The 22,810-nt window shown below is 45.2% G+C and overlaps 1 protein-coding gene across 1 annotated transcript in view; it reads right to left on the bottom strand.

Annotated features, from left to right (window-relative positions):
- The window catches only part of STPG2 (sperm tail PG-rich repeat containing 2), a 1,306,190-nt gene that overhangs the window by 1,160,803 nt on the left and 122,577 nt on the right, over positions 1-22,810 (bottom strand). Inside the window, exon 6 of the mRNA XM_075337064.1 lies at positions 7,393-7,508. Within this exon, the coding sequence (XP_075193179.1) occupies positions 7,393-7,508 (116 nt within the window). The remainder of the gene's footprint in view (positions 1-7,392; positions 7,509-22,810) is intronic.

Raw genomic sequence — 22,810 nt, 5'->3', positions numbered from 1 at the left:
AAATACATATATAACACAGGAGTGGTCCAGGAAGGGGATATACAGTGCCTTACGAAAGTATTCGGCCCCCTTGAATTTTTCAACCTTTTCCCACATTTCAGGCTTAAAACATAAAGATAAAAAATGTATTGTTATGGTGAAGAATCAACAACAAGTGGGACACAATTGTGAAGTCGAACGAAATTTATTGCTTATTTTAAACTTTTGTAAAAAATAATAACTGAAAATTGGGGCGTACAATATTATTCGGCCCCTTTACTTTCAGTGCAGCAAACTCACTCCAGAAGCTCATTGAGGATCTCTGAATCATCCAATGTTGTCCTAAATGACTGAAGATGATAAATATAAGCCACCTGTGTGTAATCAAGTCTCCGTATAAATGTACCTGCTCTGTGATAGTCTCAGTGTTCTGTTTAAAGCACAGAGAGCATCATGAACACCAAGGAACACAATAGGCAGGTCCGTGATACTGTTGTGGAAACGTTTAAAGCCGGATTTAGTTACAGAAAGATTTCCACAACTTTTAACATCCCAAGGAGCACTGTGCAAGCGATCATATTGAAATGGAAGGAGTATCATACCACTGCAAACCTACCAAGACCCGGCCGTCCATCCAAACTTTCATCTCAAACAAGGAGAAGACTGATCAGAGATGCAGCCAAGAGGCCCATGATCACCCTGGATGAACTACAGAGATCTACAGCTGGGGTGGGAGAGTCTGTCCATAGGACAACAATCAGTCGTACACTGCACAAATCTGGCTATTATGGAAGAGTTGTAAGGAGAAAGCCATTTCTCAAAGATATCCATTAAAAGTGTTGTTTAACGTTTGCGACAAGCCATCTGCAAGACACACCAAACATGTGGAAGAAGGTGCTCTGGTTAGATGAAACCAAAATCGAACTTTTTGGGCACAATGCCAAACGATATGTTTGGCGTTAAATCAACACAGCTCATTACCCTGAACACACCATCCCCACTGTCAAACATGGTGGTGGCAGCATCATGGTTTGGGCATGCTTTTCTTCAGCAGGGACAGGGAAGATGGTTGAAATTGATGGGAATATGGATGGAGCCAAATACATGATCATTCTTGAAGAAAACCTGTAGGAGTCTGCAAAAGACCTGAGACTGGGACGGAGATTTTTCTTTCAACAAGAGAATGATCCAAAACATAAAGGAAAATCTACAATGGAATGGTTCACAAATAAATGTATCCAGGTGTTAGAATGGCCAAGTCAAAGTCCAGACCTGAATCCTATCGAGAATCTGTGGAAAGAGCCGAAAACTGCTGTTCACAAACGCTCTCCATCCAACCTCACTCAGCTGCAGCTATTTGCAAAGGAAGAATGGGCAAGAATTTCAGTCTCTCGATGTGCAAAACGGATAGAGACATACCCCAAGCGACTTGCAGCTGTAATCGCAGCAAAAGGTATCGCTACAAAGTATTAACTTAAAGGGGTCGAATAATATTGCACGCCCCAATTTTCAGTTATTTATTTTTTAAACAAGTTTAAAATAAGCAATAAATTTAGTTCAACTTCACAATTGTGTCCCACTTGTTGTTGATTCTTCACCAGAACATTAACATTTTTATCTTTATATTTGAAGCCTGAAATGTGAGAGAAGGGTGAAAAATTTAAGGGGGCCAAATACTTTCGCAAGGCACTGTATATACCAGGAAGAGAACATATATACCATGAAAGGGACAAATAAATAAGGATGAAGACATATATACCAGGAGGGGGGCATACATACCAGGAAGGGCCCAGGATGGGGACATATATAACAGGAAGAGGACATATATACCAGGATGGGACATATATACCAGTAAGGAGACATACAGTATATACCAGGAGTAGTGTGTGTGGGGCAATATACAGAAGGGCAGTGTGTGGGAGGATATTATAAAGAGGAGAAGCTTGTGTGGGAAGATAGTATTCAGAGGGGCAGCATATGTGAGGGACATCATACAGAGGGCAGTGTGTGGGGCAATATCATACAGAGGGGCAATGTGTGGGGGATATTTTACACAGAGGCAGTATAGGTAATATACACAGAGGCGGGTTCCTGTGGCAACAGTATGCAGTCTTGAGGTTCCCCTGACAATGATATGCAGTCTTTGGGTTTCTCTGGACTCAACACACTTACAGATGATTCTGACTGAGTAAGGACAGTTAGTCCGAAACGCGTCCTCGCAGCATGGCATAATGGACTTTTAATGTTTTTCCAATAAAGGACTTTTAATTTTATCTACTGGAACTGTGCTGGATCGACTTTTTTCATTTGAATTGTGGATACCAAAAGAGCGGGCTGACTCCATTCAGATCCCTGCATGGTCAGATGATGGTCTCCTAAACAGAGAGGTGAGCTGGATGCACTTTTTGTAAATGCTTTGTGTATACACAGAGGCAGTATGTGGGAAAGATATACATAGGGGCAGTGTGTGCGGGAGAGATATTGTACAAAGGAGCAGTGTGTGTGGGGATAGTATACAGAGGGACAGTATGTGAAGGGGATATTATACAAAGTGGCACTGTGGGAGAGATATTATGGAGAGAGGTGGTGTAGCGGGTGTATTGTGTATATATATGTATATTTATATATATATACTGTATATGGAGCGCCTGGGTGGAGTCTCAATGGGGCCCGAGAATTTTGCCAGTATGAAATTCCTAGTAGCAGCCCTGCCAACGGTTTATTAAAGTGGAGCAGTCATGTTGAAATGCACTACACCGACAGTTAACTTTAGTAATTAGCTATTCTCTCTCTCAGTATCATATTTCAAGGTAGAAAGTAACAACCAGGCTCACTTGAATGCTGCTTTGGAACAAATGTTGTTTCAGTCTCTGGCTCTCGATGTTCAATCTTTGAAGTTTTACCCTGTCGTATGATTCTCTTCTGGTAATAATATTCATTGTTCAGTCTTTGGTTTCCTCTGGCAATGGTATTTGGTCTTCGAGTTCCTCTGGCAATGTTATTCAGTCTTCAGGTTCCTCTGGTGACAGAATTCGGTCTTTGGGTCCTCTGGTGAGACAGTATTCGGTCTTTGGGTTCATCTAGCGACAGTGTTTGTTCTTCGGGTTCCTATGGCAACAGTATGCAGTCTTGAGGTTCCCCTGACAATGATATGCAGTCTTTGGGTTTCTCTGGACTTAACACACTTACAGATGATTCCACTGCCAGTGATATAGACCTGCCCTGACACGTCTGCTTAATTGGTAATATTGGCGCCTCTCCACCTTCTCGCTGCCGGCCCAGCCATTTATATTTTGCAACTACACCACAGTTGTCACCTGAATCATCCTCACCTTCTTATTCTTCCCTCAAAAAAACATACTCCATACAAATTGGTTCCTTGAAACCTTTCTCCTCCAGCAGATGCCAATGCTGGTGTACAGATGCCGAGGGGTAATGACTATTGGTATCTTCTTCTGGCCACCCTTTAACATGGGTATCAAGAAATTGTCTGAAAACAAATATTGGCTTCACCAATCTTGCATTTTTTTTATTTTTCATATCTATATTAGAAAAAAATATCCTTCTATTTTCACACTGACCATAAGGCTTATTATTAGACTCCTACTTCTTGTTGGACACTTGAACATCAGAGCAAGACTGACCCAGACCCTATTGAAATGTATATACAGCAGGTGAAATGCTGTGAATATTGAACACGTCATCAATTTTCTAAGTAAATATATTTTTAAAGGTGCTATTAAATCTTTAAAAAAATCAAAAAATTCCTAAAATATCAATGTTTATTAGATTTTTAAAAAACTACTGTCCATAAATATACAAAAAAACTCCCTTAAAATGATATCACACAATGGAAATAGGCCAGGGGATAAAGGCAGGTAAGCAGTGCTACAAAGTGCAATCAAATGCTATCTACAACACCCTGCTGTTGCCCCTAATAGAGCGCCCTACCTGTCATTTTTATTGCCGAAACATAATAATGACCTCTTTGATTCTGTGGTCACACCATGCTATGTGTATATATAATTTTAAATATATGATCAAATAAAATTAAGTTTTAAATATTCACTCATTGCCTTTCCTGGATGATGAAGGTTTTTTCCTTTCTTCTGATATTCGACCCGGGCCAGGGCAGCTGCGTACGCCGGCTGCAAGCTCCACTGAGATCCAACTAGGGGGTGAGCTGAATTTCTTTTGTTTCATATTTAATTTAGAGCAGGTGTAATAGCATTGAATGTTTATCTTTACATGGTATTACACACATAGTATACAAAACAGAAGTGAAACACATAATGAAAAGGTATCGGACTATTTTTGGACTAAAAAGGTTTTTGTGTTAAAGGTTTTCTTTTTTTTTGTCAAAGGTTTTTTGTTTTTTTAACAAATCTACTGAAAGTACAGGAAGTACAAACCTCAAATAGTCCCAGTGGCCATTTCTAAAATTGCAAGATCACTATTTTTTGCTTTTAATATAGATTGTGAAATAAAAAAAAACTTTCAAAAATATTTATACATGTAACACAAAAACTTGTTTTAAGTAATATGTTATTTTCTATTTTCTATCATTAATGATAACTTTCCTTGATTCCAGATGGCAAGACTTTAGGATATTTTCTGACATAACTAGTGATGGGCAGACTCGCGGATCCCCGGGACCGGTGGTCCTACTGGGTTAAAAAAAAACAGTTTGGGCCTGAAATTGATCTCGGATACCTGGGCGGATGCCAGTCCCCATATAAGTCTACATTTCGAGATATTTGAAGGCATTTTACATTAAACAGTTGGTGAAAATACCTTTATAAATTGGGGCAAATGTGTTCAGTGTATTCTTTTAGCGCTCATAGTCAAAGTGCACAATCTTTTTTGTGTACACACCAGTAGCTGTAGTATGATGCACTTCGAAAAGACAGACCTATTTTTAAAACACTCATTAAAGAGGTCCTTCAACAATGAGATAAAATGGTGCCCCTGACTTAATTCAAACTGCAGCCTATCTCGGTCATGCATCAGTACAGATTGCAGACTAAAGATATATAGCTCCTTAGACCTGTATGTCAACTGACAAGAGCTGTATCACAAGTATATCAGACAGCTCTGATGTGTAAAAAAAATGTTTTAACCTGTGTTGCGCTTGATGAGGAGATATTTAGTTACATACCTCTCTTCTGTCAATCTGGTTTATAGCAGTGCAGAAGACTGACTGCTCTGAACTATGAAATAAATAAATATTGAGGAGAGTGAACCTGGAGATCCTGGAGATATCCTCCATTGTGATCAGCAAGGAAGAGACATATTTCTTCACATATGGCAGCCTGACTGAAGTATATGTGATACAGATCTTGTAAGTTGACACACAGGTCTAAGGAGCTATATATCTTTAGTCTACAGCACGTAATGGCCCATGACTAAGATAGGTTGCAGGTTAAATTATACCAGGGATGCCATTTTATATAATACTTTGAGAACTCCTTTAAAGGCTGCTTTACATGTGTTGATTTCTCGTGCGGTTGCATTTGTGATCGTACCCGCCCCCATCGTTTGTGCGGCACGGGCAATTTCTTGTCCGTGTCGCACAATGCTGTAACCCCCCGTCACACGTACTTACCTTCCAAACAACCTCGCTTCGGGCAGCGAACATCCACTTCCTGAAGGGGGGGGGACGTTCGGCGTCACAGCGACGTCACACAGCAGCCGGCCAATAGAAGCGGAGGCGTTGAGATGAGCGGGACGTAAACATCCCGCCCACCTCCTTCCTTCCGCATTGCCGGTGGCCGCAGGTAAGGTGCAGTTCATCGTTCCCGGGGTGTCACACGGAGCGATGTGTGCTGCCTCGGGAACAATGAACAACCGGACATTCAATTTTTAGAAAATGAGCGACGTGTCAATGATGAACGAGAAGGTGAGTATTTCTGCTCGTTCACCGTCGCACGTAGCTGTCACATGCTACGATATCACTAACGATGCCGGATGTGCGTCACGACGTGACCCTGCCGACATCTCGTTAGATATATCGTAGCGTGTAAAACCCGTTTAAGGCCTAAGACACATGTCATGAAAATCAGAGCAAGTAGAATGCGATAAAACATCGCTTTCCACTTGGACCAATATTACTCTATGTGCCAGCACCCATGAGCGATTATTTTCTTAGCCCTAATCGGAACAAGAAGACAGTCGCAGCATGCTGCGGGTGCAATGCAATCCTATTTCTCTCACACCCATTCAAGTCTATGGGGCGAGAGAAACATCGCACTGCATTTGCATTACACCGGTGTAATGCGAGTGCAGAATAAGAATGGCAATAGCCGGCAATGAAGCAGAGAGCGAGATAAATCTATCCCTCTCCTCCTCAGCGCCGACCCTCCCCTCCTCAGTGCTGGCCCGCCCCTCCTAAGTGCCAGCCCACCCCCCACAGCTGTGGTCTGATCGCACAATCGGATCTCAGTCGCAATGACAATCGTATGACACTCGGCTCATGCTGGCAGCATAGCGGTGTCATGTGAGGATCGCAGTAGTCCTCGTGTGACCCCGGTCTAATATGTAGTGTTAATAATCCACAGAGAATTTTAGCCATGCTGTATTGAATTTTTTTAGTAGATTTTATCCATATGTTTCCCATGCAGAGTTTTAGGCTAACCAAACATCTACATTTTCTATACTGTGTGTGAAACCCGTGTAATACTCATAATGCATAGATTGTAACAATCCAGCACTTGCTGAAGTTCAAAATGATGTGGAATTTCACATGACCATTGGTGGAAGACTGAGCAGAGACCGACAATTAGAAATCAATTAAAAAATAATATTGTTGAGCTTTCTTCTTGGTGGTTCGCCACCCTTATAGGTGAATCACATGAATTTATCTGTCACTGTCTTATAATTAATTTTAAGTAGCTTACCCCATTGATATGACAATGAAATAAAGTTGTTTTTTTATCAAATTCAGATCTACTTCTGCATATCGTTTCTAATGCTTTAAAATTGAGATGTTATGATTTAGGTGTCTATGAACACTAGAACGGTGTGGTTTCTGACTATTGTTTCAGTGCTGAATCCTTACTAGCCTCATATTAACTGATTTTCTGGCTGCCATAGAAGTACAAGATCCCTTGGCACAGCTTGGCTTCAGTTCCTGGCTCTAGTCCCTTACTTCAGTTCTTTTATGAAGGCTATATTATCCATTATGCATTATATGAAAACTGGTTTTGACAGTTCCTATTACAACACTATAGCAGTTAAATGCTAGAGTGTAATTCACAATGCAATAAAATCTGCCAGTGCTACAAGCTGGAGCATAAATACCCATCTAAATGTCTCTACAGCAAATCAAAGTGCTCTGGATTTGTTACCATGTAAGCACAATAATAAGTGGCAAGTAAGAGTTAATGAAAAGCTTGGAAAAAATATCACACTTACTGATCTATGTCATATTCTCCTAGGCCTGGTCCATTGTGGCTTTCAAATTCAGTTCGCTTTCCTGAATACTTTGCAAAGTGCACACCTCGGTATTTCTGTGTTGCATAGGTTTCTGCCTGTTGTAACATGGAATCAAAATATGAATCTTATTTTTAGTTTTATGGGCCATCATGCTTAACACATAAAGACTATGTCAGGGTGATCAGTAAAACAAAGAATCAGATTCTTGTCTGGCTCTAGGTAGACTAGCATTTTTAGGTTTCAGGGATGCTAGACTGCAGCATTATTTTAGCAATCAAAAATATCAAAAGCAGCATCTAAAACCTGATGGACCCCATTATAAGTCATTGGGGTTATCAAGATACATTGAGTATTCTTTGAAAACAGATAAAGTATTGATATCGCTACACTACAAATAGAGAACATGATGTTAATATGACCAAAGAAAATAAAACTAAAATAAGCTAGTATCCAATTTACTTACTTTTTTTTATCTGCTCTCATTCTTGTGCAGTGAGAGCTTTTATCTTACATAGTGTATAAGCTTGTTTCTGTGAAGCTCGGCGACGAGTGCCTGATCAAGTGTAGGTAGTAGTAGTTACATTTCAGGAGAGGAGTTAGCTGCTAACATATTATACAACTCTCTCCAGCCCATTGCGTTTTATACAGTAGTTAGCGGCTCACCTCCCTCTCATCTCCTAAAGAGTATCTCTTACAAAGCTTGCAAAATCACCAACCACCACCATTGGCTAATTGTTCAGCAGTTCTCCTAATCCTAGCTTCCACTTTGCGGAGCCATGTGCTTGTTCAAATGTACTGTCATCTCTACAAGAAAATATAGTGAGAACAGTATAAACTCCACCCAGTAAACAGCACTTGTAACAATCTGGGTTACTCGGTGGTCATTGCACAGGCACAGCAGCATGTATTCGCTCATGTGTGCAAAGTTTCCCAGAGGCAACAATAAGCTGTCCTCAGTAGGAGTTGTATCATCTGTGTCCTTTGTATCCCCCCAGCCAAGCTCCAGTGGTGTCCATGAGCTGCTTTGGGTGCCACCTTGCTGTGAACACAGTTCCTCCTCCTCAAAAACTGCCCCCCTGGCTCAACAGTTGTATACCTTGCTGCTGTTGGTATAGGAACCCACCCTCCAAGCCACGTGAGGCCAATTGGCCTGATAATCATGTAAATGTTCCCTGTTCCTCATCCTCTTCTTCCTGTGTCACATCTTCATCCATCATCGCCTGAAGCATTTTTTCAAGGAGGCCCACTCATTGATCATTAAGTTCCGCAGAGCAACTCACCTATGCATACTGCAGCTGAAACTCCCCTATCACCTACTGCTGCTTGCACAGTCTCTCCAGTATATGCAAGGTAGAGTTCCACCTTGTGTAGAAACGTTGCATATGAGGCAGTGAGCAGGCAGGCACAAGTTACGCTGCAGCACAAACAAATGAGCAGCAGAGTGAGAATGCTTAAAGTGCGCTCAGATGACAACAGCTCTGACATCTAGGGGTAATTTTTCAGGAACCTCTGCACCAGAAAATTCAGCATATGTGCCAGGCAAGGGGTGTACATAGAACCAGCTAGGCCCAGAGTTGCTATGAAATGTTGCCTGTGTGACGCCCTGGACTAGCCACGTAGTCACAGACATAACATCACACACACCCCCTCCCCTGGATAGTCTACATCCGTCAAACAAAATCCTTGTTGCCTCCCTCCAGGGTCTGATGTCCACACCAGGTGGGGCGGAGCCAGGCAGTTGGCCCCACCCACCAAGGAGTTCACAGGCCTGGAGGCGGGAAAAAGCAGTCAGTTCAGTTGAGTTTGGAGTTGAAAGTGAGAGAATAGACACTGCTGGTGTCTGGGTAGGAGCCCAGGCACTGTCAGCAAGGTCGGCAGACGGTGGTGGCCATCTGCAGGAGGTGGTGCAAGTCAGTGGAACCGTAGGACCTGGGACGGGCGGTGGCCTGCCGGTACCGAGCCGGGGAGCAGATTTGTACCAAGCACAAAGGCATGGCCATCGGACCCCGGCTAGGCTAGGAGCCTCCAACAACAGTCAAATCCGAGAGTGACCGGAACCCCAGGGGTTTCCTAACACCCAAGACCCGACAGAAGGCAACAGTCCACACAGTGAGGATAAAAATCTACCGCCATAAGCTAGAGATCCAAGGGCCAGCGCCTGCGGGCAATACGGGCTCCTTCGATACATACACGCCGGGGAGCGGACTACCGTTTGAGTCGAAAACCATTGGAGTCGATACTTACACAACGGTGCAGGGAAAGACAGCCACCATCAACCTGTCCGGGGAGAGCAAAGACTCTGCAGCCAGCTGCGGGACCCGTCCATCCAGCCATTTGGTTTACCATAGACTCTGTGAATCTGTGCCTAAGTGAGTACAACAGTGCTGCCCCTGCACCCCGGCCTTCCTGCCTTCCCGTACCGCCACCGGGCCCCGGGATCACCAACCCCTACCCACGGAGGGGGAACCAACATCCTAGCTGCTCCCTGCCATCGCTCCCGAGATCGCCGTCACCAGCAGCGGTGGTGCCCATTATCACCACGACCCGTGGGTGGCGTCACGAACTATCTCCCAAAACAAACCACCCCCTTTTCACTCGTGGGCGAGGAGCGCTGCTCGAATCCCCGGGTCCGGCCCACCGCTCGAGCCACCGAGCAACAGCAGCCCCGGACCCGAGCGTAGCGAGCGCGGCCCCTCCGTCCATGACAACTTGGCGTCTGCGAACAGGATTAGAACCAATCTACCTACCGGTAGAAGGGTGCCTTGAAGTCCCCACCGGCGGCGTCCAGCCGAAAAATTTGAAGTTCCGCCATCTTTGGCGCGAAGATTTCCTGCTCGAGCGTCTTCCCCGAGCAGGGAAGGCGCAAAAGTGAGGCCCCGCCCCCAGAAGAGGGAAGTGCTAGAAAGAACCAAGGGGGGACGGGAAAAAGATGTCTGCGCCCAAAGGAGCCGTTAGAGGAGTGGCGGTCGCAGCCGCAGCGGCGCCCGCAGACGAAAATGGGGCAGCCCTTGCTCTGGCCGCAAGAGCGGGGGAGGCCGCGGGTCCAGCGGTCGCCCAGGTAATGCCAATCTCCCTGCCCTATGTACCTGGTGCTGCCTGGCTACCGCAATACGATGGGAAGCCTGATGCTTTGCAGGCGTTCCGTAAAAAGATTAGCCCGGTCCTCGATTTGTATGCCCTGTATTGTAGGCAGGCAACGGGCGGCGGTAGTGCTAGGGCAGCTAACCGGCGCGGCTGAGCAGGAGACGGAGACTTGGACCGACGCGGACTGGGCCTTGGTGACTACCATTTTTGAGAAACTCCAAACCGCTTTTGAGACCCGCACGGAAACAGAATTGCGGATGCACTTTTATCAGTGCCGACACCGGCCTGCGGACAATATAAGAGACTATGCCTTGCGCTTGCAAACAGCTCTCCATGCGCTGAAGTGGATGGACACTATTAACGATGTGGACAGCAATAAGATGCTAGTAGAACAATTCTTGCAAGGGCTGGGGTCCACGGAAGACCGCAAGCAGCTACGGTTGTGGGCCCTGGAACACCCCGATCTGGACTTTGCAGTATTGAAAGAGCGGGCCATCAAGGCCCTGCAAGCCCCAACACCAGACGCTCCTGAGGCGGCCCCATGGCCAGCTGAAACTGCTCCCATCTCGGTGGCACCTCCTCCCCCAGCTCTACCGGACCCTGCAGCGCCTGTTGGGATGATGGAGGAACTGGCTGCCCAGGTCTGCCGCATGGATGGAGACCTCGCCAAGATCCTCGCCGCACTCCAGCTTCCAACAAGAGTCAAGCCCCCAGGGAAGATCCATCTCACCAACAGCCCGGAGGACGTCCCCTGGATGCAGCGGAGAAGGACCAACGACTCGCGGTATGGGCCTCCTATTTGTTACAGGTGCAGCAAGCCTGGCCACTACTCCAGGCGATGCCCGTTAAACGAGCAACCCCTGGGGCCAAGGGCCAATCCTCAGGAGTAGACCTTAATGGCCCTCCTGATTGGCGAGACCGGTACGATGGAGCTCGCCCCATCATTCCTCTGGCAGTGGACGGCATCCCGCTCATGGCCCTATTGGACACTGGATCACAGGTAACCACTATGCCCTATACATTGTACCAGCAGTATTGGGGTAATGGTGAGCTTGCCCCCCCTGATGATAGCCTGACCCTTGTCGCGGCCAATGGACTACCTCCCTCTGACCCAGGTGGGATATAAACAAGTGGCCCTGACCATGGGACGTGCAGAGCTAAAACACCAAGGAATGATTGTGGTGCTGAATGAACCCAGTAACCATAACCCAAAAGTAATTCTAGGGACTAATGTGATGGAGCATTGTATGGGTGAGGTGCTGAGTCTGTTGCAGCAGTTGGCCGCCACTGCAGGAGGAGGCCGACAGAGGGCAGTACAGTGTGAGATCCGGGCCCTCCTGCATTGGCAGCAAGTGAATTTGTCGGGTGGAGAGATTGGCGGAGTAAGGGTGATGGATGTGGCCCCCTTGGTGGTGCCACCACGAAGCGAGATGATGATTTGGTGCGGGGCAGCAGTAGGTCTCCAGGAGCGCGACTACCCGGCGATGGTGGAGCCCATGCCTTGTGAGCACTGGCCCACGGTGATGGCAGCCAGAGGGGTGGTTGACGTCAGGAAGAGGAGAGTGCCTGTGAGAGTACTGAATTGTGGGGAGGAAGAAGTTAGACTTCCCCGTTACGCTACCCTGGCCAAGCTGCTTACCCTAGACCCTCACACCATTCATGAGACCGCCCCTCCTACCTCTGCACCCCCTGCCAGTGACCATATATCCCCCGAACAGTTAGCGGAGTGGTGCCAGGAACTGCATATAGGCACTGAAGCTACACCCACGCATCACAAAAAGGTAGTGTACAGGGTAGTACAGGAGTATGAGCAGGTTTTCAGCAAACACCCACTAGATTTTGGGAGGATTAAAGGGGTTCAACACCATATCCCTACAGACATACATCCACCCATCAAAGAAAGGTATAGGCCCATCCCGCCAGCACACTATCAATGCGCAAAGGACATGTTGAGGAACATGAAGGAGGCAGGGGTCATTCGGGATAGTTGTAGTCCCTAGGCAGCCCCACTGGTACTGGTGAAGAAGAAGGATGGCACCATGCGAATGTGTGTGGATTACCGGAAGATCAACCAGATAACGCATATCCCCCATATCGAGGAGTCGCTGGCTGCGCTGAAAACTGCTAACTTCTTCTCTACCCTTGACCTTACCAACGGATACTGGCAGGTGGCGGTCGCACCAGAGGACCGGGAGAAGACTGCATTTGCCACTCCCATGGGACTCTGCAAGTTCAACAGCATGCCATTTGGGCTGTGCAATGCCCCTGGAACCTTCCAACGGCTTATGGAGTGCTGTCTGGGACATCTCAATTTCGAAACTGTCTTGCTGTATCTAGATGATGTGATCGTATACTCCCAGACGTATGAGGCTCACCTAGAGCACCTGGCTGAAGTGTTTGCATCCCTTGCTAGGTATGGGATAAAGCTGAAGCCCTCCAAATGCCACCTGCTGAAGCCCAGGGTACAGTACCTCGGACACGTGGTGAGCGCAGAAGGTGTCGCCCCAGATCCCGAGATCACTGCTATCCAGGACTGACCGAGGCCGACCACAGTGAGAGAGATGAGACAGTTCCTGGGCCTGGTGGGCTATTATCGCCGCTTCATCAAGGGGTACACAAAGATGGCTGCACCTATGCAAGATCTCCTCGTGGGACAGACCAAGGGTGGCAGAGCCCCTGGACTCCCGTTTGTGTGGGAAGAAAAGCATAAAGAGTCCTTTCATCAGCTGAAGACAGCCTTGACAGGAGAAGAAATCCTGGCATACCCCGACTACAACTTCCCATTCGTCCTCTACACTGATGCCAGCAATGTGGGCCTGGGGGAAGTCTTGTCCTTGGTCCAGGATGGGAAGGAAAAGGTGATCGCCTATGCAAGCCGAAAACCCAGGGAAAGGAACCCCGAAAACTACAGCTCCTTCAAGCTGGAGTTCCTAGCCCTGGTGTGGGCAATCACCGAGAAGTTCCAGCATTACCTTGCGGCAGCAAGATTCACTGCCTAAACGGACAATAATCCGTTGACCCATCTGGACACGGCCAAGCTAGGCGCTCTGGAGCAACGGTAGGTGGCTAGGCTGTCTAACTATGACTTCACTATCAAGTATAGGGCCGGCCGCAAGAACACCAACACAGACACGTTATCCCGGATGCCCCACTTGCCGGATGGGGGGTCGGAAGACGATGATCTCGAAGAAATCGAGTTGCCCGCGTTCCATCGGCCACCGATCGAGAAAGTTTATGTCAAACAGCAACAGATGAACCTAGACCCGCTACCCAGCCAGGGGTGGCAAGAAGCCCAAGACCAGGCGCCTGCCGTCCAGTTGGTCAAGACTATGATTGAGCAGGGCTCCTCCAGAATGGATCCTGCAGCTCCCTCTGAAGCCCATGTCCTCATGCTGCAACTGAACAAGTGGTTGGGCATTAGAACACTCAATCTTTGCAACTTCTGGGGCAGGGCTAGGTGGATGGCTCACGTAACCCTAGCCAGAGGAGTCATCAATAAGCAGAGTGACTGCTGCATGACTTGGAGCTCAGAATGCTTGCTGGATTTGTTAGGGTGTAAGGTGTGAGACAAATGCCCATGGGCTGCAGGTGCAAACTCTATGCTTTCAGCAGGGGACTGGGTGGAAGGCAAAGAGAAGAAACTGGAGGCTCTCTCAGCCATCCAATCTAAACCACCTCTACTTGTTCTGGCCTCACCATTCGTGCAGAGGTAGTCGGGCCTAAAATTTGCTGAGAATGTCCTGTCATGTGCATGAACCAGAGGAACTTGTTTCATTTGGGAGCATAGTAGGCACAGATCGACCACATCCTCTCCCTGCAGCAGCACGATAGCTATGTCCCCTATTTGATGCTCTCCTCATTAGTTGCTCCCAAAAAAGTGCAGAGCATGACATGACCTGTAGAAAGAGAGAGGGAGTGAGTGTGAGAGTGCCCAGCAGATTATTGCACTGCCTGTATTTGGAGTGGCCACACAGAGCCTTTTTTAAGACTACCCCTACAGAGCCTTTATTAACAGTACCTGTCACATGTGGTTTCACACCTGGTGCAAGTGGTCTCCTGGAGAATGGCATAACTTAGCAGTGATACGCTGGGAGAGGCGAAATTCCCCAGCCAGCGACTCTATACAAAGGGTACACAATACAAGGGTAGGCCCATGCACTAGGGAGAGGGGAGTGGGGTCAACGCCCAACACTCATCTGAAGATGGTACCTGCACTCCCTAACATCCCTAGATGGGTCCTTTCCCCCATGCGCTGATCCCGTGCCTAGGCACTAGCTGGTCCTGAATTCACCCTGACTAGTGAGAGACAGCAAGATGCCAGTCTCGCCACTACAATAAGACAACACAAAGTAGGTAAGACTAATAGGTGGTGAAAGACACAACGAAAAGCACTTCACAGAACTTTCGCAGATGCAATAGAAACAACAACACAGCTATGCAGTGACGAGCTATTTCAACATGGTCAGCTTGGGAATGAGCTATAACCAACATTTAGATATGTGAGGAGCAGATATTTATAGCAGAATGGAGTGGCTGCAGCTGAGGTTACAACTACCTGTTAGATCACTGCAGGAAATAAATGAACCGTAACCCTTGCAGTACCTGATGGAATTAAATATGCTCTGATTCAGGGTAAATGATGAATGGGCACTAAAGCGGATCTGTGATCCACAATACGCTGTGACCTTCTCAGCCCAGATCACCCCAAGATCACATCAGGCCATGACGCACTTGTGACAGTACTTTCACAAAGCCTGGTACAGAGTGGCCACACAGACCCTGTTTTATGAGTATGAATATAGAGTAATAGGAGTAACCTAACACTGTCCCTCCACTCTAGAAGCATTCTGTCCCTACGCTAGTAAGAGCAAAATGGTGGTGCCACTCATGATCCGCTTGCGTGGTGTGCCAGAGAATCACCACCATGACACTACTTGCCATGGTTGTGATGGCTGCAGTAGTGCCCATAGTCGAAAATTTTGTTGATTGACTGTGCTGCAGCCTTTCAATAAACTTTATTCTGTATCTGAACATCATCCAAACTCTGAACTTGACCACAGACGTCCGGGAGAAGTACATGTTCAGATATGAGTACCTGAACAATAAATGTCAGTTATGAACCCCAAACTTTACAGTTTGGGTCTGCTCATCCCTAATTATGACTATTTTTGGTATTTTATAACATTTCCTCCCATAGATTTTTATTGTTTTGGGTTTTTTTCATCTGGGTTTTTTTTTACATAACAAATAATATCATTTCATAAAGAAACCTTTAATTATGTGACTGAGCATATTAAAACACATTTAGGATCCTAAACCTTTTTCATTTTAAAATTGCCAGACTGCAAGAAAATACCGAAAAATGTTTGTACAAATACAAGCACACATAGATTGAGTGAAAGCTGCACTACAGCTTCACATATTTTTCCTCCACATCAGTGAGTAAATTAAATTTATTGTAAGTCACCTTGCAGATTTATAATAACAAATATAGAAACTTTTACTTAGCATGTAAAAAAAAGGGCAGTAGTATGTGAGCCTAACAGCCAATGTCAAGACATATCTCTAATGTTGGGTCACTATCTATTCTAATGCCTCTCTCTGGGTGAAAAAAACCCTCCAACTTATGGACAGATAAAAACCTGTTAATAAAGAATAAAAAAAAAAAAAGAATTGAAATAGCCTAAAGGCCGCTTTACACGCTGCGAGCTCGCTAGCGAGATCAGTAGCGTGCGTACCTGCCCCCATTGGTTGTGCGTCACGGGCAAATCGCTACCCATGGTGCACAACATCGCTAGTCCCCGTCACACTTCTTACCTGCCTAGCGACATTGCTGTGACTGGCGAACCGCCTCCTTTCTAAGGGGGCGGTTCATTTGGCGTCACAGCGACGTCACTAAGCGGCCGCCCAATCAAAGCGGAGACGAACTCATTGCGGGAAGCCGCAGGTACGGTGAGATTCCTCATTCCTGCGGTGTCACACATAGTTATGTGTGCTGCCGCAGGAACGACGAACAGCCTGCGTCCTGCAACAGCAACGATATTTGGGAACTGGACAGCGTGTCAACGAGCAATGATAAGGTGAGTATTTTTGCTGGTTAGCGGTCGCTTGTACATTTCACACGCAATGACGTCGCTAGCGAGGCCGGATGTGCGTCACGAATTCCATGACCCCAACGACATTGCGTTAGCGATGTCACTGTGTGTAAAGCGGCCGTAAGAGTGATGAGCAAGAGTGCTCAAATTGAAGGCATGATCCCATAATCTAAGAAGTGTGAACAGATGCATACTGAACATGAGATATATTATAACAAGTAAAGAGACATTGCACTCTGCAATGCTATGTGAACAATGAAAATAGTAATATTAACATATATTACTGCTAAGAAAAAATATATTAAAAAACCTCCAATTTATGAGTGGATAGAAACCTGTTAATATAGAATTAAAATCGCCTAAGGCTGATAAGGAGTGCTCATTCAGAAGGTATGACCCCATATTCTAAGTAAAAAGGGTAATGGCTATTCCTAATATGCAAGTGTGAACAGGTCCATACTGAACATGAGATATATTATAACTAGTGATGGGCAGACACGGACTGTAAAAGTTCGGATCCGCGCGGGTTCAAAAGTACCCGATCACTGACTCAGAGTTCTCCGGGAACTCTGGGTAACAATCCAAGTCTGGCAACTCAGGTAAATTAAAAAAAAATAAAGAAAAAATTAAAAATAAAAAGGTGAAAGTTGGCACATTATACTTGCCAAGTCTCTTGCATCGCTGTACACTGTTTCGGGGCTACTCACACTACTTCTGGGGCCTGTAATTTACCTCATATATATGCACTGCTTGATTCGGTCACTGGAAGTCTCGGCATCTCTAATTGGATGCAGTCAGACGTGCCCCCACCCTGTGTGGCAGAATGCCTGACTGCTTTCAATCAGAGGTGCAGTGTGTGCATCTCTATTGATGTAATAAAAAGTAAATAAATTGGTGTAGGTTCCCCCATATTATGATACACAGCACAGATAAAGCGTATGGCTACAGCTTGCAACCCCCAGTCATGTGCTTGTCTTGGTTGTGTATCAAAATAAGAGGGACTGCATGCATTTTTTTTTAATTATTTAAATAAATAATTTAAAAAAACAGTGTGCGGTCCACCCCAATTTTTATAACCAGCCATGATAAAGCCAACAGCTAGGAGCTGGTATTTTCAGGCTGGGGAGACCCATGCTTATTGGACCCCACATCCTAAAAATACCAGCCTGCAGCCACTCAGGATTGTCGCATTGGGATGAGCTGGGTAAAGTTTTGGGCCTGTTGCATCTAATGGATGCGACAATGATGGGTGGCTGCATGTGTGATAGTAGCCAAACTTAAAAAAAAACAATATAAATCTGGTATCAATGTAATCATACTGACCTTAGGAATAAAGCCACCCTTTTACTTATACAGTAAGGTGAACGGCGTTAAAAATAAATAAAGCCAATTCTTCAACTGCTCTTGATTTGTTTATTTTGCTTGCCAAAGACTGAAGTTTGGCTATGTGCACACGCTGCGTTTTTTTGACGCTGCGTTTTTGGCCGCTAAAAACGCACAGAACGCACCCGTGTCAAAAAAATGCGGCAACAACGCATGCGTTTTTACCGCGATTTGGTGCAGTTTTGGCTGCGTTTTGCTGCGTTTTTGATCTCTCCGATTTGCTGCGTTTTTCCAATGCATTGTATGGGGGAAAAACACAGAAAAACGCAGGAAAGAATTGACATGTCCATTTTTTTTTTTTAAGCTCAAAAACGCAGCTTAAAAAAAAAGTTGTGTGCGGACAGTAAAAATGAAAACTCATAGACTTTTCTGGGGAAGCAAAGTCATGCAGTTTTGAGGCCAAAAACGCACCCGAAAAACGCGCAAAAACGCCGCGAAAAACGCACTGTGTGAACTTACCCTAAGGCTCAGCTCATTTATCTTGCACTCTACGTTGAGCGTTTACACTAAGGATTATGTGTAAATCTTTAAAAAACATAATTCAAACAAGATTCCCAAAGGAAAATTCACTGTAATGAGGCAGATGGAATCACTTTGAACTCCCATCTGGCCTGTGGTCCGGCGGTGTTTACCTTTTTATGTGTATTTTTAAATGTGCACAACTGTGGTCAAGAACAGTTTTGCGCACCTTTGAAAAGAAGGACACTGCTAAACAGAGGCCACACAGAGTCCAGAGTAAATCTGCTGCCTCATTAGTGGATGGATTCATCAGGGATTTCATATGAATTACGTATTTCAGAGATGTAGATGGAAGTCATAATGTAAGTGCTCAGTATATTGCACAGGATAAATGTGAACTGATTAAACATGTTCTGTACCACAAATTCCCACCAACATTCTACTCAACCCACAAATACATAAGTCCCAACTCAGGCCTGTCATCTGTTAACGGAAATATTGGTGGCTACCATGTTACTGGTCTGCACAAAGGCTCTGGCAAAGCGCTATGGCTTCCCCTTCAAAAAAGAAATCCAACAAAATCTGAACATCCAAATCAAATGCCCTTCTCCCTTATGACCACCACAATTTGTCTAAACCACATTTAGCATCCACATGTGTTGGCATTGTTGAAGTGAGGACAGCCCGCTTAATTTACGGGTTTGTGTCTCCAGAAGCACGAGCTGCAAACAATGTATGGGCACTACAAGGGCTTATTTGCAATTTTTAATTCTGTAACATTCACTGCATTTGACTCCATAGGTGTCTTCCAGAGATAAAATTGTCACTATATCCATAGATGAATTCCCACATGAGGGTAATTTGCAAAATATGGTCATTGAGAGGGGATTTCTGCAAATGGAGGCACTTAGGGGCTCCAAATAAAGGACGCAAACTATTCTAGGAAAATCTGTGATCCAAATGTCAAATGACGCTTCTTCCCTTCTGAGCCCTGCCGTGTGGCCAAACAGTACAGTCTCATGTGGGGTATTGCCCCATTCAGGAGAAATTGTGTAGCACAATATGAGGCCTTTTTACCTTTTACCCTTGTTATAATTGGAAATCTAGGGATAAAACAACATTATAGTGGTGAAAATGTAGTTATATTTTCTTCACTGATCAATAGTAAAAAATGTTGTGACACCGCTTCGGTGTCAATAGGCTCACTGCACTTTTAAATGAGTTCATTGAGGGGTTTACTTTCTAAAATGTGGTCACTTATGGGGGAATCTGTTTTTCTGGTAGGTCACGGGCTCTGCCAATGTGACATGGCACCCCCAAACCATTCACAATAAAACTAAACTCCAATATCGCACTCCTTCCCTTTTCACTAGTGGTGGGTGGACCTGGACTGTAATAGTCCGGATCCACACAGTTTCAAAAGTACCTAAGTGCCGAACCCATGATCGGAATTCTCAGGTAACTCTGGTTAATGATCCGGATTTAGCAAGTTGGTTAATAAAAAAATTTAATAAAGCAAACATGCTATACTTACAGAGTCTCACAAATATTCCAGCTCTGCTACATCTGAAGGCACAGCACAAGGCCAAAGAACATGATCGCCCGCTGTGCACTTTAGGCAGAGACTGAAACAGGTGATGAGAGGTGGCATCACTCAAGTTATTTCCAGTCACAGCTGGATGTTCCCATGGCCATCCACCTTAGATCACAGGTATCTGACCTTAGGTGACCTCATTGAACTAAGTTACCTCACCGGAAGTGAGGTCACTGACTTCACAGACCTGCATCTCCTTGCAGAAAATTTGCGGTTTTCTACCAGTAGAGGCAAATTTAGTGCTGAAATCTGGTGCAGCCATTTCAGCACCAAATTTGCCTCTCCGGGCAGAAAACCACATCAAAATCAAAACGTCACAACTGTTTTTTTGCATTTTCTGTGCCAAGAGATGCAAGTTTGGTCTTAAAAAAAAATGCATCAAAACCACATGCGCTATGAAGTGGTAGTGAAGCGATTTTTTTTTTTTTTTTGCCAGGATGTGTAGTTTGGGTGCAGGAATATGGTGTAAACATTTCAAAACCAAATATGCATCTCTGAGCAAAAAAATATGGTTTTCTGCCAGGAGATGCAGGTCTATAAACCCAGTGACCTCACCTGATGTGAGATTACTGAGTTCAAGTTACCTGCAATCACAGGTGGACGACCGTGGGAACCTGCAGCTGTGACCGCAAATAACCTGAGTGATGTCAATACTCATTCCTGCAGCTCATTCTCTGCCTGAAGCTCATAGCAGATGATCATGTTCTATGGCCACGTGCTGTCACTTAAGATGTAGCAGAGAAAGGATCGTCGTGGGACCTCATGTGGATTATGTCGGACCTGAGTGTTTTGGGGGTTAATAAAGGGGTGAGAGAGGGTGGGTTTTTTGTATTTTATTTCACATAAAGGACTTTGTCAGTGTTTCTGTTTATTTCTTTTCACTTACAGATTAGTGATGAAGGGTCTTTTAGACACCTCCCATTACTAATCTATGGCTTAGTGGCAACTGTGAGCTGTTATTACCACCTTATTACCCCAATTATCACTGCACCAGGGCAATCTGGAAGAGCCAGGTAAAGTTTTGGGAATTCCGCATCTAATGGATGCAACAATCCTGGGCAGCTGCAGGCTGCTATTTTTAGGCTGGGGGGTCAATAAGCATGTGTCTTCCCAGCCTGAGAATACCAGTTGCCAGCTGTTGGGCTTTATCATGCCTAGGTAGTATAATGTGTTTGCTCCAACCCCCCTATCCTTTCTACCACCATTTTTAAGCACCGGATTCTGGTCCTCATAGACTTATATAGGAACCAGCATCCGGCCAGATATCCAGGATCAATTCTGGGCCGAAACTGGGGGGTTTTTTTAGACCTGCCGATCCCAGGTATCTGTGAGTCTGCCCATCATAACTTCTGACCTTTTGTACTGTGCCTGAAAAGTAGTTTTCCATCACATATGCGGTATCGGCGTACTCAGGAAAAATTGCACAAGAAATTTTACATGCATGGTATCCTGTTACCAATATCACCCAATATAAAAAAAAAATAAATAAAAAGAGAGTATAAAAATACAGTGGGGAAAAAAGTATTTAGTCAGCCACCAATTGTGCAAGTTCTCCCACTTAAAAAGATGAGAGAGGCCTGTAATTGACATCATAGATAGACCACAACTATGAGAGACAAAATGAGAAAACAAATCCAAAAAATCACCATGTCTGATTTGGCAAGATTTTTTTTGCAAATTATGGTAGAAAATAAGTATTTGGTCAATAACAAAAGTTCATCTCAATATTTTGTTACATCTCCTTTGTTGGCAATGAAATTTTCTATAAGTCATCACAAGGTTGGCACACACTGTTGGTGGTATATTGGCCCATTCCTTCATGCAGATCTTCTCTAGAGCAGTGATGTTTTAGGCCTGTCGCTGGCTAACATGGACTTTCAACTCCTTCCAAAGGTTTTCTATGGGGTTGAGATCTGGAGACTGGCTAGGCCCTTCCAGGACTTTCATATGCTTTTTAAGAAGCCCCTCCTTCGTTGCCCTGGCTTGGGATCATTATCATGCTGAAAGACCCAGCCACATTTCATCTTCAATGCCCTTGCTAATGAAAGGAGGTTTGCAATCAAAATCTCACGATACATGGCCTCATTCATTCTTTCATGTACACGGTCAGTCGTCCTGGTCCCTTTGCAGAGAAACAGCCCCAAAGCATGATGTTGCCACCCCCATGCTTTACAGTAGGTACTGTATGGTTTTCTTTGGATGCAACTCAGCATTCTGTCTCCTCCAAACACTTTCTACTAAACAGTTCTACTTTGATTTCATTAGACCATATGGCATTCTCCCAATACTCTTCTGGATAATCCAAATGCTCTCTAGCAAACTTTAGACAGGCCCGGACATGTTCTGGCTTAAGCAGGGGGACACGTTTGGCACTGCAGGATCTGAGTCCCTGACGGCGTAGTGTGTTACTGATGGTAACCTTTTGTTATGGTAGTTCCAGCTCTATGCAAGTCATACACTAGGTTCCCCATGTGGTTCTGGGATTTTTGCTCACTGTTCTTGTGATCATTTTGACCCCACAGGGTGACATTTTGCGTAGAGCCCCAGATTGAGATTATCAGTGGTCTTGTATGTCTTCCATTTTCTTATTATTGCTCCCACAGTTGATTTCATCACACCAAGCTGCCTTTCAATTGCAGATTCAGTCTTCCCAGCCTGGTGCAGGGCTACAATTTTGTTTCTGGGGTCCTTTGACAGCTCTTTGTTCTTCACCATACTGGAGTTTAGAGTGTGACTGTTTGAGGTTGTGGACAGGTGTCTTCTATACTGATAAAAAGTTCAA

The sequence above is a fragment of the Anomaloglossus baeobatrachus genome, chromosome 1 (assembly GCF_048569485.1).
Source record: "Anomaloglossus baeobatrachus isolate aAnoBae1 chromosome 1, aAnoBae1.hap1, whole genome shotgun sequence".
Classification (NCBI taxonomy): Eukaryota; Metazoa; Chordata; class Amphibia; order Anura; family Aromobatidae; genus Anomaloglossus; species Anomaloglossus baeobatrachus.
This window is presented reverse-complemented; position numbering and strand designations above follow the sequence as displayed.